At 43.8% G+C, this 15,933-nt stretch overlaps 1 protein-coding gene across 3 annotated transcripts in view; it reads left to right on the top strand.

The window, feature by feature from the left end:
* Positions 1-15,933, top strand: part of LOC147025559 (uncharacterized) — a 103,035-nt gene that overhangs the window by 65,679 nt on the left and 21,423 nt on the right. For 2 of the 3 annotated variants that reach the window (XM_085886625.1, XM_085886624.1), the window contains exon 2: positions 3,585-4,142. In XM_085886625.1, the coding sequence (XP_085742751.1) occupies positions 3,591-4,142 (552 nt within the window). In that variant the 5' untranslated portion in view covers positions 3,585-3,590. Of the gene's footprint in view, positions 1-3,581; positions 4,143-15,933 lie in introns of all 3 variants that reach the window. The other variant, XM_085886623.1, reaches the window with a different exon arrangement.

Genomic DNA, 15,933 nt, shown 5'->3' on the forward strand with positions numbered 1-15,933 from the left:
AAAACTAACAGGTCTGTGAGAGCCGGAATTTTCACTGGTTGTTTGGTGATCAAATACTTATTTCATGCAATAAAATGCAAATTAATTATTTAAAAATCATACAATGTGATTTTCAGGATTTTTGTTTTAGATTCCGTCTTTCACAGTTGAAGTGTACCTATGATAAAAATTACAGACCTCAACGTGCTTAGTAAGTGGGAAAACATGCAAAATCAGCAGTGTATCAAATACTTCTCCCCACTGTATATATATATATATATATATATATATATATATATATATATATATATATATATATATATATATATATATATATATATATATATATATATATATATCAAAGCTGTGGCAATGTAGGTGAGGTTCATTGCGAGTCCAAATTACAGGCGCTGTTCGAAGATGCCACTTGGCTCATTACCTCCGCCACTGGTTGGCGAAGGTTATATTTTCATCGGGATGTGTTTGTTTGTGTGTGGATAGGATATCTCAAAAATTTGTTGACGGATTCGGAAGAAACAGGGTGGACGAGTTTGTTCGGCAACAAGAACAAGCCGATTCGATTTTGGTTCAGGTCTGGATCCAGATTTGGCCAATAAGTGGGATACCAAAGGTAAAATGTTCAGCCTGGCGGAGGTATGCACTCTCCCGAGTGCCATTCCAGTTCCTCATATTTTCACCCTCAGCAAACTTGCAAAACTCCTGGATATTTTCACATGCACACAGGACAGTCAAAGAAGACATTTACAGTATAGTACCTGGCTTCATGCAACATGTGATCACTTGTGGACATTGAAGGACCAGTCGAGATTATCTAGCAGCACGAACTGAGTCAGGCTAAAGAGCGTTCAATGAACTTGGCCATTAAATCACTAATCAGGTAGAATGTGTCACTGCTGCTCCACAAGAGAGAAAGTGGTTTGGTGAGGCCATCTACTGGGTGGATGAGAGTATTGAACTTTAATGACAGCCAGTCGACCAACTCCACAGGCAGAGAGGAGAGTGTGATGCCATGGTGTTTATTGGACAGCCATCACAGCATGGGAAGAAAGGTGGTTGGGGGGTGGACTGACCCAACAGTGACCAAACAGACATTCTGGAAATCTCATGTCAACCTCTGTTCCCTGAAATGATGGTGGTGTGGACGTGTAAAGGCAGCAACTCAACAGACCAAACATTAATATTGCGGCGTCAAGCAAAGTTTGACGAAGTTATCGAATGTAACCAGAACAAACTCATGTCGAATTTAACCACAATATTATACATTGAATGTGAATTCCTTCCCAGTTAGAGACTATCTATCTACTGTAATCCATGTCATTCACTCAAAAACACTTAAATGTGATTAGGTCAAATACACACAGCCCTGCACAGAAATAAATAGTGTTGCAAGTTTTACATATGAAATGAAATGCTGAATTATAAAAAAAAATGTATTTTAAATCTAATCAGGCAAAATGAATTTTTAATTTGCATTGCTAAATAATCTGGCCTGTTGAACAATTGCCGAAACAAACATTGAATGCCAATATTGGAAAGGTTGAAACAATTATCCCACTTCACTAGAAAATCAAGAAGCTCAAGAATCACTGCTCACCTTCACCCTTTCATTCCTCTCTTTTCCCACCTCTGGAACAAACTCCCACACTCTTCAATCACACTCCTCCCTCCAAGCCTTCAAAACAGCTGTTCACCACCATCTCATACCCCCCCCCCACATCGGTCGCACCTGGCTAAATCATTGGAATTTAATAGATTTCCCTATACTCTTTGAGTATGTACAATATACAAAGTCATATCGACCTTAAAATGCTGTCCCGTACTGTCACAATCTTACAATATTCTGTTCCCAACAGCACCATTAAGTGCATCTGCTACCGCTGTTCCACCTTCGCTACCCTTTATGCTTCAGTCACATTTGGCTCGGCGGCCATAGGGTCTAAAAAACTATGGCCACTAGCAATTATAGGGCGGTCACAGTATTTCCACGGTCACACAATGTAGCAGTCACATATGGTTTTATTTTTTGGGTAGCTGCACGGGGTATTTAGAAATTGTGGAGACCAAAAAACGTGGGGGTGCCGTACGGTCTTTGATTTGATGTCGCACGGTGACCTCAGGGCGTCCCTGCAGCAGCCATAGAATTTTCAAGGCAGACGCAAGGTAGCCTCAAGGTGACCGCAGGGGGGCCCTAAGGTGAACGTGGAAATAGTGCGGCCACCGTAATTTTGTGTTGGCAAAATTCATTTTTCAGTGATAAGAGCATACGGAAAACGCACGAATAACGCAAGCCCACTGTACGCCCTACGTACGGTCGACGTGGAACACATCTATGTCATGGCTACGGCTTGTCGAATTGCTACGGCCAACCAAGAAATGAAAAAGTTATAACTCCGCGCTTTAATTCCACGGAGACTCCTACGGCCTGTAAAAGATAGCCATACGGCATAGGGCCACCCTGAGGCCTCCTCAGAAACTCTGCAGCCGCCGCACGTTTCTGTCGATTCAGGGGACGTACGGCCGCCGTATCCGAGCCGTAGAGCAAACGTGCCTCGTGCTTTAATCTGTTCTCAAATTTTGCAACTTCTTCGTAACCTCCTCGACAATGACTTCGACCATCTTTCCATTGTGAAAGGCAATGGGTTTGCTCACAATTTGCTGTCACCGCATGTAGGAAGCCATCACTCACACATGCCATCCACAAATGTCAGACTGTTTTTGTCCTCATTTGTTGACGCGCATCTTATATTCATAAAGTTTGAAAACAAATGTTTTTCTTTCACTAAAATTTTTTTTTTAATGAGATGTTTTCCAAGCTGATTTACATCGATTTGTGCGAAAGACAAGATTACGATAGGCCACTCCGCACGTAGACTTCCTCAAAGTGTCTCGGAGGTCAGAAACTTGGCGCAGTGGCGAGAGGATAAAAGAAAGTTTGTCCTTGGGAGTCTGCGGTGATTTCCTCTTCAAAGGTTTACAGCATGGAGCAGCTTGCACGTGACGTTCTCGTGTGAATGACAATGCGAAAGTAGCTTATGGGAAACCGTCCAGTCTGGGCAGTGACCAGTGACACATCCATCGTTCATTGTCTAAGGAAAGGCCTCTCCGTGGGGATTACAAAAACAGCCGATTGTTTTGAACCTCATCGACTTGTTGGCAGCTCGTGCAACACCTTGGAAACGTCATCCAGAGAAGCCAGGGTTATAGCCCAGGAGCCCAAGGTACTAAATGGGAAACTAACCAAGACCCATGCGATTGGACAAGGAATATCAGTTGAATGCTGCTCCTTTAATGTAACATCTGCTGTCCAGAGAAGGAGGGAGCTGTGAAGACTGGCTTTAGAGTACATATTGTCGTCCACAATGCAAGACAAGCTCATTGTTTGAAATAATAACTTTTTTTTACTTTTTTCAGAACTGTAACATGGAAATTTATTGAATCTCACGTGTGCATAAAGGTGCATAAAGGTATCAAGTGATGTTTTGATGTATGTTTGATGCATGGTATCACTTCAAGTGACACCTTCACATTGAGATAATGGACTGAAGTTGGAAAAGCTTTTTTTGATTCACTTGTTCTCTCAGCAGAATACAATGGGAACAAAAGTTCTGCTTTGCTTTGGCTTGCTGCTGGCAGCAACCGTCACCGATACATTCACCATCTTGCACTACGATGACCCCGACCAAGCGAAGAGTGAAGTGGCAGGTTGCCAACCATCACCACCAAGCACAAGGACTGACCCTGGAGCTTCAGCTGGAAACAAAAGAATCCTCTTCAACTCTCTTAAGTTCTTACTGAACAACACCACTCGGAGCAAACTTTTTATGCCAAGTGGAGCACGGACAATATGGTCCCTTCTGAGGTTGGGGATTGCGACTCTTGCACCCTCCGCCGACCTTCCTTCCATCACATCTCTTCGCTCTTCATTAACCTTTGGCGTGCATCAGGATAAGTCGAAGGAACGCAGAAGAAAATTGTCAGTGAGATTGCAACGCTCCGTTCTGTTGAACCTGGTCAACATGAGCGAGGCCGTAAACTCTACCCATCATCCTCCTGTGGCGTTGTGTTCTGAGACTCAGGCCTCCATGCTGCTCAGAGACACCTCCTTCTTGCGTTGGAACGTCTGGTGGCTCCTGCAACTATACGTGAGTCATGCAACTTCGCAAAGACTGGGCAACCTCTTCCTAAAATCCCTCATTTATCTGGCTTTTAAACGTGAGTAAGGATGAGTGGGTGGAAATTGTGTCTGGTCGGGATGTGGTCGATGAAGATCGATGTGAATTTATTTTTTAATCGGCTGGAACCAAATACTTCTCCAGAAGATGTCTTACTTTTGAGTTGAATTATTAATGCAAAGCCACAGCACAAGAGAATGGTTTGGAGTAATCCGTAGCTCAAGCAATGGTTGTGGAGGAACAAAAGTGGGAATTACTACACAAGTGAAATGTTGTTTTCCTTATTGATATAATGAGGACGTTGTGAGTTGGTTTTCTCAAGGTTCACAGTGAATTGTTAGGGCAGCAGGGGTGCTGTATCGACACAATATCGGGTCTGTAGTGGGGTAAGGGAGGGGGAGGTGGCATTGTATCTGCACAGATGTAGTCCCTGGAGAAAGCTCTGTATCTGCGGAGATTTAGTACCTGTAGAGGGTTTTCGTCTTGCATTTGGTAGCGGAACTTGAGGGGAAGCGTGGGTGTTTGGGGGGGGGGGGGTTGGTCCCGTCTGCCCGCATTTGTACAGAATTGAATGAAATGCGGTACGTTAAAACACTATGTTCAAATGAATCATACGAAACACTGCCCGGAGACGTCCATAGGGGGTGGAGGGGTGAGAGGCTTTAAAAGGAGGTAATTTGGTGTGCTTAACTCAATGGCCCTGGATATGGGATAGCACAGTTTGCATGTCAGGTGTTCGGGCATGTGTGTGTAGGTATATATGTATGTGTGTACATATATATATATATATATATATATATATATATATATATATATATATATATATATATATATATATATATAATATATGTGGAGAAATATATATATATATATGTATATATATATATATATATATATATATATATATATATATATATATATATATATATATATATATACTGTATATGTATTTAAGATATATTTTTATTTTTGTATATATATATATATATATATATATATATATATATATATATATATATATATATATATATGTATATATATATGTACATGTATAGACTGCAGCTTCTTCGCTCACTGCAGAACTGGGTAAAATCACAAACTGGTCCAACACATGGAACATGTCTTTCAATCCGGACAAATCTCACACTCTCACAATCTCTCTCTGAAAATACCATTTAGAACCCCCCCCCCATCCACTTTCTCAACAATCCTCTGGAAGAAGTCCTTTCTTTCAAGCTTCTGCGTCTCACTTTCTGCCATGATCTTTCCTGGGAAAGCCACATTTCAAACCTCACCTCCAAAGCCAGTCGCGAACTGGGAATCCTGCGCCGTGCAAAAGTCCTTCCTCGGCCCACCTGAGCTCCTGACCACTTACAAAGCTTTCGTCCGCAATCTGATTGAGTACTGCTCTCCCCTCTGGGCTGGTGCTCCTGCCTCCCACCTTTCTCGGCTTCACGCTGTGGAAACCAAGGCATTTCGGATCATTGGCATCTCCCGCGCTGAGGCTGAGTCTTTGGGCCTCTCACTCAATCACCGCAGGCTGGTCGGTGGTCTTTCTGTCTTCTACCGTCTCCTCTCCAGCCTCGCCCCCCTCTGCTCTCTCTGTGATTTGTCCCCACCACATTTCTGCAGGGCGCTCAAGGTCCGCCACAAACCCCCTTCTGGTAAAACTACCAAAATCACGAAACACTCCTCACCTTCACTCTTTCATTCCTCTTTTTCCCCACCTTTGGAATAAACTCCCTCACTCGATTCAATCCCATTCTTCCATCCAGGCCTTCAAAACAGCTGTTCACCACCACCTCTTATCATCCCCCATCCAAATACTCGATCTTTTCTACCCCCGATAATCCATCCAAGCCCACCTCCTTCAATTCCCTGCTTTCTTTCCTGAAAGTCCCTGTAATGTCCATCTTGTAATGTCCCCGTGTTCTCCGCCCCATCCCTCTCCCTTCCACAGAACTCCTAATGTCTCTGTTCCCCACTGTTTTGTCCTTCCATTCCCCCCCCCCCCCTTTGCTGTGCGTTGTGTGTTCGCTCTCATACGAGCCTCGACAAGCTATACAAAATATATATATATATATATATATATATATACATACATATATATATATATATATATATATATGTATATGAACATATATATGTATATATTTGTTTATATTACCAGTACGTGCCCGTAAAAAAAAAATAATAATAAATAAATATTCAAACCGCGAGCAACAAACAACAACCACACAGGCCGTTTCGTCGCTCTCGCGTGCCCGTACGTGCGTGGCCCGGAAGTTCGCACATTATTCGCAGTTACGATTATTCGCAATTTAGTTTTAATGCCCAAATATTCAATTGGCACCAACATATTTTACCTTTTCGCAATGTCGTGGCAAGGAAAAACAAAAAGAGAAGAGAAGAGAAAAAAAAATTACTTCCTGGTTCGGAGCATACCAACACTCTGATGTTACCGAAATTTATACACCGTCTAATATGAAAACGATCATAACTTGGGGCATTGTGTTTATCTATAAATGCGCAAAAGAAATCGAGAAATTATGAGAATACACGAAGTCATCACTCTCCGGAAGCCCTTACGTTGTTACCTGTAATGGGGAACGCGGCTGAGGTTCCCTTCCCCCATCGGCCACGCCCACGCAACAACGTGTCTTGTCATTGGTTTGGTAAATAAATGGCCATAACTTGGGAACCACTTGTCCGATTCATATCAAACCTTGAAAAGGCACATCCTCCAGTCCCCAGCAATATATCTGGCAAGTTTCAATTAGATCGGACAAAATTATTAGTTTTTCTGGTTTTACTATTTATCGGTATGTGTTTGAGTAAAATGAACATTGTTGTTTTATTCTATAAACTACTGACAACATTTCTCCCAAATTCCGAATAAAAATATTGTCATTTAGAACATTTATTTGCAGAAAATAACAACTGGTCAAAATAACAACAAAGATTCAGTGTTTTCAGACCTCAAATAATACAAACAAAACAAGTTCATATTCATTTTTAAACAACACAATACAAATGTTTTAACTTAAGAAGAGTTCAGAAATCAATATTTTGTGGAATAACCCTGATTTTCAATCACAGCTTTCATGCATCTTGGCATGCTCTCCACCAGTCTTTCGCATTGCTGTTGGGTGACTTTATGCCACTCCTGGTGCAAAAATTCAAGCAGCTCGGCTTTGTTTGATGGCTTGTGACCATCCATCTTCCTCTTGATCACATTCTGGAGGTTTTCAATGGGGTTCAGGTCTGGAGATTGGGCTGGCCATGACAGGGTCTTGATCTGATGGTCCTCCATCCACACCTTGATTGACCTGGCTGTGTGGCATGGAGCATTGTCCTGCTGAAAAAACCAATCCTCAGAGTTGGGGAACATTGTCAGAGCTGAAGGAAGCAAGTGTTCTTCCAGGACAACCTTGTACGTGGCTTGATTCATGAGTCCTTCACAAAGATAAATCTGCCCGATTCCAGCCTTGCTGAAGCACCCCCAGATCATCACCGATCCTCCACCAAATTTCAGTGGGTGTGAGACACTGTGGCTTGTATGTAGGCCTCTCCAGGTCTCCGTCTAACCATTAGATGACCAGGTGTTGGGCAAAGCTGAAAATTGGACTCATCACAGAAGATGACCTTACTCATGTCCTCTCCGGTCCAATCCTTATGGTCTTTTGCAAACCTCAGCCTGGCTCTTCGTTGCATCTCATTGATGAAGGGCATTTTTCTCGCTTTGCATGACTTCAGCCCTGCCCCTAGGAACCTGTTTTGAACCGTCCTCGCCGTGCACTTCACCACAGCTGCCATTTGCCATTCTTTTTGTAGGTCACTTGATGTCATCCTACGGTTGGTGAGTGACATTCGAATGAGTTGGTGGTCATCCCGGTCAGTGGAAAGTCGTTTTCACCCTCCACCAGTCTGTAGCTTTGTTGTCCCCAAAGTCTGCTGCTTGACCTTGTTCTTATGAACCGCTGTCTTTGAAATTTTAAGGATGGAAGCAACGTGACGCTCACTGTATCCCTCTGCCAGTAAAGCAAGAATTGAACCCTTCCTTTCCTCACTCAAAACTTTTCTTTTCAACTCTTTTGGCATGGTCAATAGTTATTTTTTTGATTTCAATGACTTTTGAGGTACTACTGGCACTGTTTTTGCCATCCACCTGGTCCTATTGCAAGAGGATAGTGATGACCACAGCAGTGGTTTTTATACTTTTACTTGTTAAATAAGATTCGGTTCAGGTGATCACCTAATCAGTACCTCACCAAGTAGAATGAGGTGTGCCTGTGTTGGAATTCAACAGACACTGGAATGGAATGGCTGCCATACATGAAGAGATGCTGATTTAAAATTTTTTTGGAGTGGTCTCTTATTTTTTTCCAGAGCTGTATGTATATATATATACATATATTGTATATATATATATATATATATATATATATATATATATATATATATATATATATATATATATATATATATATATATATATATTGTATATGTATATATATATATATATATATATATATATATATATATATATATATATATATATATATATATATATATATATATATATATATATATATATATATATATATATATATATATATATATATATATATATATATATATATATATATATATATATATATATATATATATATATATATATATATATATATATATATATATATATATATATATATATATATATATATATATATATATATATATATATATATATATATATATATATATATATATATATATATATATATATATATATATATATATATATATATATATATATATATATATATATATATATATATATATATATATATATATATATATATATATATATTGTATATGTATATATATATATATATATATATATATATATATATATATATATATATATATATATTGTATATGTATATATATATATATATATATATATATATATATATATATATATATATATATATATATATATATATATATATATATATATATATATATATATATATATATATATATATATATATATATATATATATATTGTATATATATATATATATATATATATATATATATATATATATATATATATATATATATATATATATATATATATATATATATATATATATATATATATATATATATATATTGTATATGTATATATATTGTATATGTATATATATATATATATATATATATATATATATATATATATATATTGTATATGTATATATATATATATATATATATATATATATATATATATTGTATATATATATATATATATATATATATATATATATATATATATATATATATATATATATATATATATATATATATATATATATATATATATATATTGTATATGTATATATATATATATATATATATATATATATATATATATATATATATATATATATATATATATATATATATATATATATATATATATATATATATATATATATATATATATATATATATATATATATATATATATATATATATATATATATATATATATATATATATATATATATATATATATATATATATATATATATATATATATATATATATATATTGTATATGTATATATATATATATATATATATTGTATATGTATATATATATATATATATATATATATATATATATATATATATATATATATATATATATATATATATATATATATATATATATATATATATATATATATATATATATATACATATATATATACATATATATATACATATATATATACATATATATATATATATACATATATATATATATATACATATATATATATATATATACATACTGTATATGTATATATGTATATGTATATATACATACTGTATATGTATATATGTATACTGTATATGTATACTGTATATATGTATACTGTATATGTATATGTATATATATATATATATGTATACTGTATATGTATATATTGTTGTGGTTACCAAATTCGCAAACCACCATTCAGGTCCCTGAGGTGAGATATCTCGGTAAGTATATGTGTAGTTAGGCCCAAACCCGTTCTCTAGAGGGAATAAATGTCATTCATGCGTGCTGCGACTCTTCAGGATAGCCGTTTTCTTTTACTATCTTTATTTTGGACCAACCGCCATTGTTACCACCGCCAACCGCGTCTCAACAGTCATCACAACATCAACCACCCACCGCGGCGCCGCTTCACCATGGCAGCCACGACCTTTGCCGTCACACCTCGCAACCATCGCATCGCCACCGTTCTTGCGCCGCTTGTGGGTACCGGTATTGGACTCGTGCAGGGCGCGCGCCAAACAGCGTGTACAAAACCACGGACTTTCCGCTCCAAAAACGGATCAAAAACGACTCACGCCCACTTTTGTTCCGTCCAATTGGTGAGCAAGGGGCGATTTGGCCCCGCCTCCAGGGCGTTGGAGGGCGGTCGCTATATGCAAATTCATGGATCAAAATGCATTCACGCCCACTTTTTCTCGGGCCAATGGGGAGCGAGGTGAAAGGTCGAAGGCAGGGGGACAAAGGCGAAGCCACGGGGCTTATATAAGCGGCTGCGTTCGTCAGAAAAGGGTCGTCGTGTGCGTTGGAGTTGAGTGCAGTGGGGGAGTTCGCAGGAGGAAGAGTTCGGAGTTGGAGTCGGAGCGAAGAGGACGGAGCTGTGGAGAGGCGGCGGCGGCGAAGGCAGACGAGGGGGTGCTCGCGTCGGTGCCGGGAGCTGCACACCAGGGAGGCCGACGGCGCGACCTGGTCGAGGTGGAGACGCTCGTCGCGGGACCCGAGACAGAGTAAAAATCCTCCTTTCCCCGAGCATCAGCAACCCCCTCCTGTTTCCCCCCCGCGCTGAGATAGTGCGACCAAGGGGGCCCCCTTCCCACCCCCTACCAGACACTGTCCGCGAGGGCCGCGGAGTTGAGGCACCACCGCCGCTCCGCGTCTCATCACCAGATGGGTAGGCCCGACACGGTCTCGGCCCCAGGCCCGCCTACCCCCTCATCCTGGAGGGTGGTTCTCTTTTCTTTTGTTTTGGGAACGTGTGTTGTCGGCGCCGTCTGTGAAGTAAAATTGTATAAGTGTTGCCGTGTGCTCGCGTAATCGGTATTAGATCTGCATTGTCGCATTTGCTTTTTGTCTTCTTTTCTGTGTGCTTTTGGTGGAATTGTATATGTGTGCTTTCCGTTCATCGCGAATAAATGTGCTTTATGTTGAACTGCTTTCCCGCTTCGCTTCGTCATTTCTCTCATTGAATCCTCATCTTGCTTCACGTAAAGGGTTGGTAGTGGGCTGAATACGCCCGATAATTAATCGAACCGTCGAGGCCGACCGCTCGGTTATCCCGATAGTACGGAACGGGTCGCTTAAGTGGCCCGTGTCCGAAGTCGACCTGCGGCGAGGTGCGATCGCCCGGTCTACCCTCCGTGTGGGTACTTAGGTAGGTCGAATTTGGCGAGCAACCCTATCCCACGCGGGGGCTGATTGGCTCGATCGCGGTGAGACCGAAAGGTCCACCCGTGACTGGTTCCCGGCGTTAGTCCGAGAGGGTCACGACTGGATTGTCCGTCCGGTGGGCGACGTGCCGCGATTCGAGTTACGTGGCCGTCAGCACGCCGGCGGGCGCGAATACCGCAACACTGGTGTCAGGTCGTGCGATACAAATTCATCGCCCTCCTCGCGGCACTGGTATTGGAGAACAGGAAAACGGGCTCTCCCGTCTCCAGCTAAATTCACGGGAATCGGTCCAGGGGTGAGAGAAGCGACCCCCGATTCCCTCCAAATTACGAGCGAGTTAAATTAACCCTTCACGAGAAGCAAGATGGCGTCTCAAGGCGAGCGGGAGCCGGGGGTATTAGAAATGGATGTAGAATGTGTAGAATCCATGGTCCAGGATGGAATCCCCGTGCAGGAAATGTTGATTGTGCAGGAACACGGACTCGCCCAACTGAACCCAGAGCCCGAAATGGGTGCGGCAGCGGCCGCGGTGTATGACACCTTCCCCCCCCTCTCCACCAAAACCCTTCCCTGATCCCTGCCGAAACGGCTCACCCAAGCGCACCCGACATGGCCCAGCTATTCACCATGCTGGCAAAGATGAATGCGGAAATGATCGAAAAGATGGAAGCGAATATGAAAAACGAAATGAAAGGCATGAACAAACAAATGAATGAAAAGATGGATACAAATACAAATGAAGTGAAAACGAAGATGGATGCGAATACACAAAAATTGGATGCGAATACACAAAAATTGGATGCGAATACACAACAAATGAACGGAATGGAAACAAACATAAAAAAAGAAATGAAAGAGCTACGGGGTGAGACGCAGAACATGGGCCGATGCCTGCAGGCGGGCATGAAGGCCGTGACCAGGGAGCTGGGAATGGCGACTCCACGTGTAGGAACAAACGAGCTGGAAGGGGGTGCAACGGCTGACAGGCCCGCGGTGGAGGCGGGTAAAAAAATAATTCAGGGGGCGTGTTGGGCGAGGGTCGTGACAGAGGAATCGACGGTGACCAAAAGGGAAAAATTAAATGGGGAGACCAAAACGTGTGAGACGAGACACGAGGTGACGACAAAGGAAATAATAATAGTTGAGACACGGGAGATAGAGGGTGAATTGGACGGGGTAAGTGACGCACACACACACACAGAGGTCGTGGAGGACAATGGGGGTGAGCTGGCGGACTGGGTGGAGACCCAGTGCGAGCACCTGGATGGCCTCCTCCAGGAACGAGGGGAGGGAGTATGCCCGCTTGAGGCGAGTCACGACCAGGTGAGTTCGGTCGTGCTTTGCGAGGTTGAGAGGACGGGTGCTGTGGACGGGTGCATGGAGAGCTTGGGGGGTATAGAGGCCCCGGAGACCCTTGTGGGGACACAAATCCCCAGTGTGGTTGTCCCTGTGTGTGTGGTGCAAGGTGTGAGTGCGTCCCCGTGTGTGGAAGCGACCCCGTGTGTGAGTGGTGTGGTGGCGATGGTGCCAGAGTACGTGCTTCCCAGCACGCCGTGTGTGGATGAGGAACCGCGGGTGAGTGCCCTCGCGTGTGTGAGTGAGGCACCGCGGGTGAGTGCCCTCGCGTGTGTGAGTGGCAAGGCACGCGTGAGTGAACGGCTGTGTGCCAGGGAGACCGTGTGTGTGAGAGAGCGGTATGTGAGGGAGATGTCGGTTGGCATGCGGGAGCACGCAGCCGCGTCTCCCGGTGTGAATGTGATGGAGTGGACTGTGTGCGTCGTAACACGCAGGTATGCGTGTGTGGAATGGAGACGGAGACGGCGACAGAAGAAAGAAAGCCGAGTAGCGGCTGTAGTTGTTTCGGGGACCGTGCCGGGTTCGCCAGCAGTGAGCACGCGGTTCGTGCTGTGCAACGCACGAGACCGCCACGTGCTCGCTTGCGAGAGTGAAGTCCCGGTCCGGAAACGCACGCGGTGGATTTGCCGATCCCGCGGACGGACAAAGTTTAGGCAGGATGACGGATTTGGACCGGACGGGTTCTCCACGCGATCGTGTGTGTTAAGCTCCAACGGGCAAAGCACATGTGTTCGCGTGGGGAACCCCTCGAGACGTGGGGCTTGTGTTTTTTTTATGCGCACGGTGACGTCATGGCTGCACGTGGGGTTGGAATCCGGCAGGAGGGGTATCTCTGCCGGATGGTACCGTCCAAGGAGGGACGAGGAACACGTGCAGCTGCATGACGTCACGGGCAGGTGCAAAGTGCGCGAGCTCTGAGTTACCGCGCAGTTGCTGCGCATGGAAAAAAAACAAAAGAACAGTAAGCCTCACTTTCGGGTGCACAGGATTCCTGCGCAAGGGGTGAAAGACCCCCTTACCGGGGCACAGGATGGAAACTAGTTAGGGGGAAGGGTTAGCTTAGTTAGACCGACTTCATGGGGCAGGGGTAAGTCCTCATGGAGTCCGTGGAATGGATTAGGTAGAGGGATTGTAGCCAGATTTAGGTTGGGAAATAAAATGAATTTTTTTGAGTTAGGAGACAGTGACAGACTTGTGGATGTGTAGTGGGGACGTAGCTTAGCTACGTAGGTTAAAAGGAACGTGCTGTAGTTTAAGGGACGACGTGGGAGCACGAGTTAGTTAGGGGAGGTAGTTCGGAGGATGGCAGAGTTCAGCGGTGTGTGTGTTGAAGAGTTGGTGAGTTGTAAGGTGAGTTCTTGTTGAGTGAGTGAGGCCAGCGGGTCTGTGTGAGTGGAGCGAATGGGGAATGCATGGTGCGATGAGTGATTGGGGGGAGGAGTGACTCCCGCCCAAGGGACCCCGGGGTCAGTGTAGAGTGAGTTAGCTGGGTTAGTCAAATTGAAAAATGGAGGTCGTTTTGTTGTTGGTGGGAATGTAGGCTCGAGACCCATTTGGAGGGGTGCAGGAGCCCTGTTGACGGGCTTGGGAGCGTGGCTGCGAAAGGTGAGTATCGCTGAGTGGGTACCCCGGGCACCAGGCTAGTCGGCCGTGGTAGGCCAAGGGCCCATGGGGGGCCGGGATAGCGTAGTGGGCACGGGTGCGCCTGCTTGGTGCGGGGGCCCGGGGCGCCATTAGCCGCGTGAGCAGTGTTGTGGGCACGGGTGACCCTCGGAAAGGGGCCCGGGAGGCCGGCCTGCCACGTGTGCGTTTCAGGGGAGGTGCCATGGGGGGCACTCCCCGGTGTTAGGGAGCTGGTAGGCTCGGAGGCAGTGTAGTGCCCGGGGGTGCCATAGCGGGAGATTCGGCAGAGGGTCGTGCCTGCCAAAGGGAGCCACGTGTCCCAGCCAGGAGACCGTGTGAGGGCACGGAGAGAAAATTGGGGGGCGAGGCCCGAAATTGTAAGGACACCAACACAGGCGACGGGAATCTGGGTTTATAGAACCAATAGTTTAAGCAAGAGGCGCTTGTTGAAAGCCCCGGGGTAGTTTAACAGTTAAATGGTTAGGGTAGATTAGGAGATGTACCCCTCCGCACCATCCATCCCCTCGCTGTCGTTGTGGGCCGCTGGACCCACTTTGGGTTAGATCGCCGAACTCTGGGGAGGCCATTCTGAGGCTTCGTTGGGCCTCGGCACAGGACGTTAGCTCTCCCTTATTCCCCTCCGGGAAGGGAACGTAGGGGTTGGGAGTAGGCTAGGTGACAGGATAGGTTAGCCGAACAAAGACGATAAAGGGGGTTAGGGGACGATTTATAGTGGGGGAGTAAAAATAAAAACAACAAAAAAATAAGTTGGGGCTAAATTGGGGTTTGACAAATTAAGGGAGTGGGTATGTACAGTGACAGGCAAAGGCGATAGGTTGGGAGGGAGACAGGTAGGTAGGTCCGAGCCCGCCTTCCAAGTGGCCAGCACCACCGCACTCCCTCCACCAACTTCCACTGACAGCAAGGCAGAGGCCGGCCAACTTCATCGGCAGCTGTTGTTGTGCTGCAAGGCCTGTGCCGGCCCACTTCATCTGCCGGCTGGCTGTTTTTTCTTCAAGGCCTGTGCCGGCCAGTTCATCTGCCGGCTGTGTTTGCCTGCAGCGGCCTTCTTCTGCGGGCTGTGTTTGCCTGCTGCCTTTGCCATGCCATGCCCACTGCCCACGTTCACCAGCCCCGTTCAATTTTTGCTTTGCCCCCCCCCCCTGTTCATTTCCATGTGCGCCAGGATCCGCAAGGCAACAGTTTGCAAGCTGCGAGAACTGCCCTGTTGGCAGCTACAACACGGGCCTGCAGTGGCGGCCCGTGCACCGTGTTT

Source organism: Eptatretus burgeri, chromosome 6 (genome assembly GCF_056783735.1).
Source record: "Eptatretus burgeri isolate ZD-2024b chromosome 6, Ebu_testis_v1, whole genome shotgun sequence".
Lineage (NCBI taxonomy): Eukaryota > Metazoa > Chordata > Myxini > Myxiniformes > Myxinidae > Eptatretus > Eptatretus burgeri.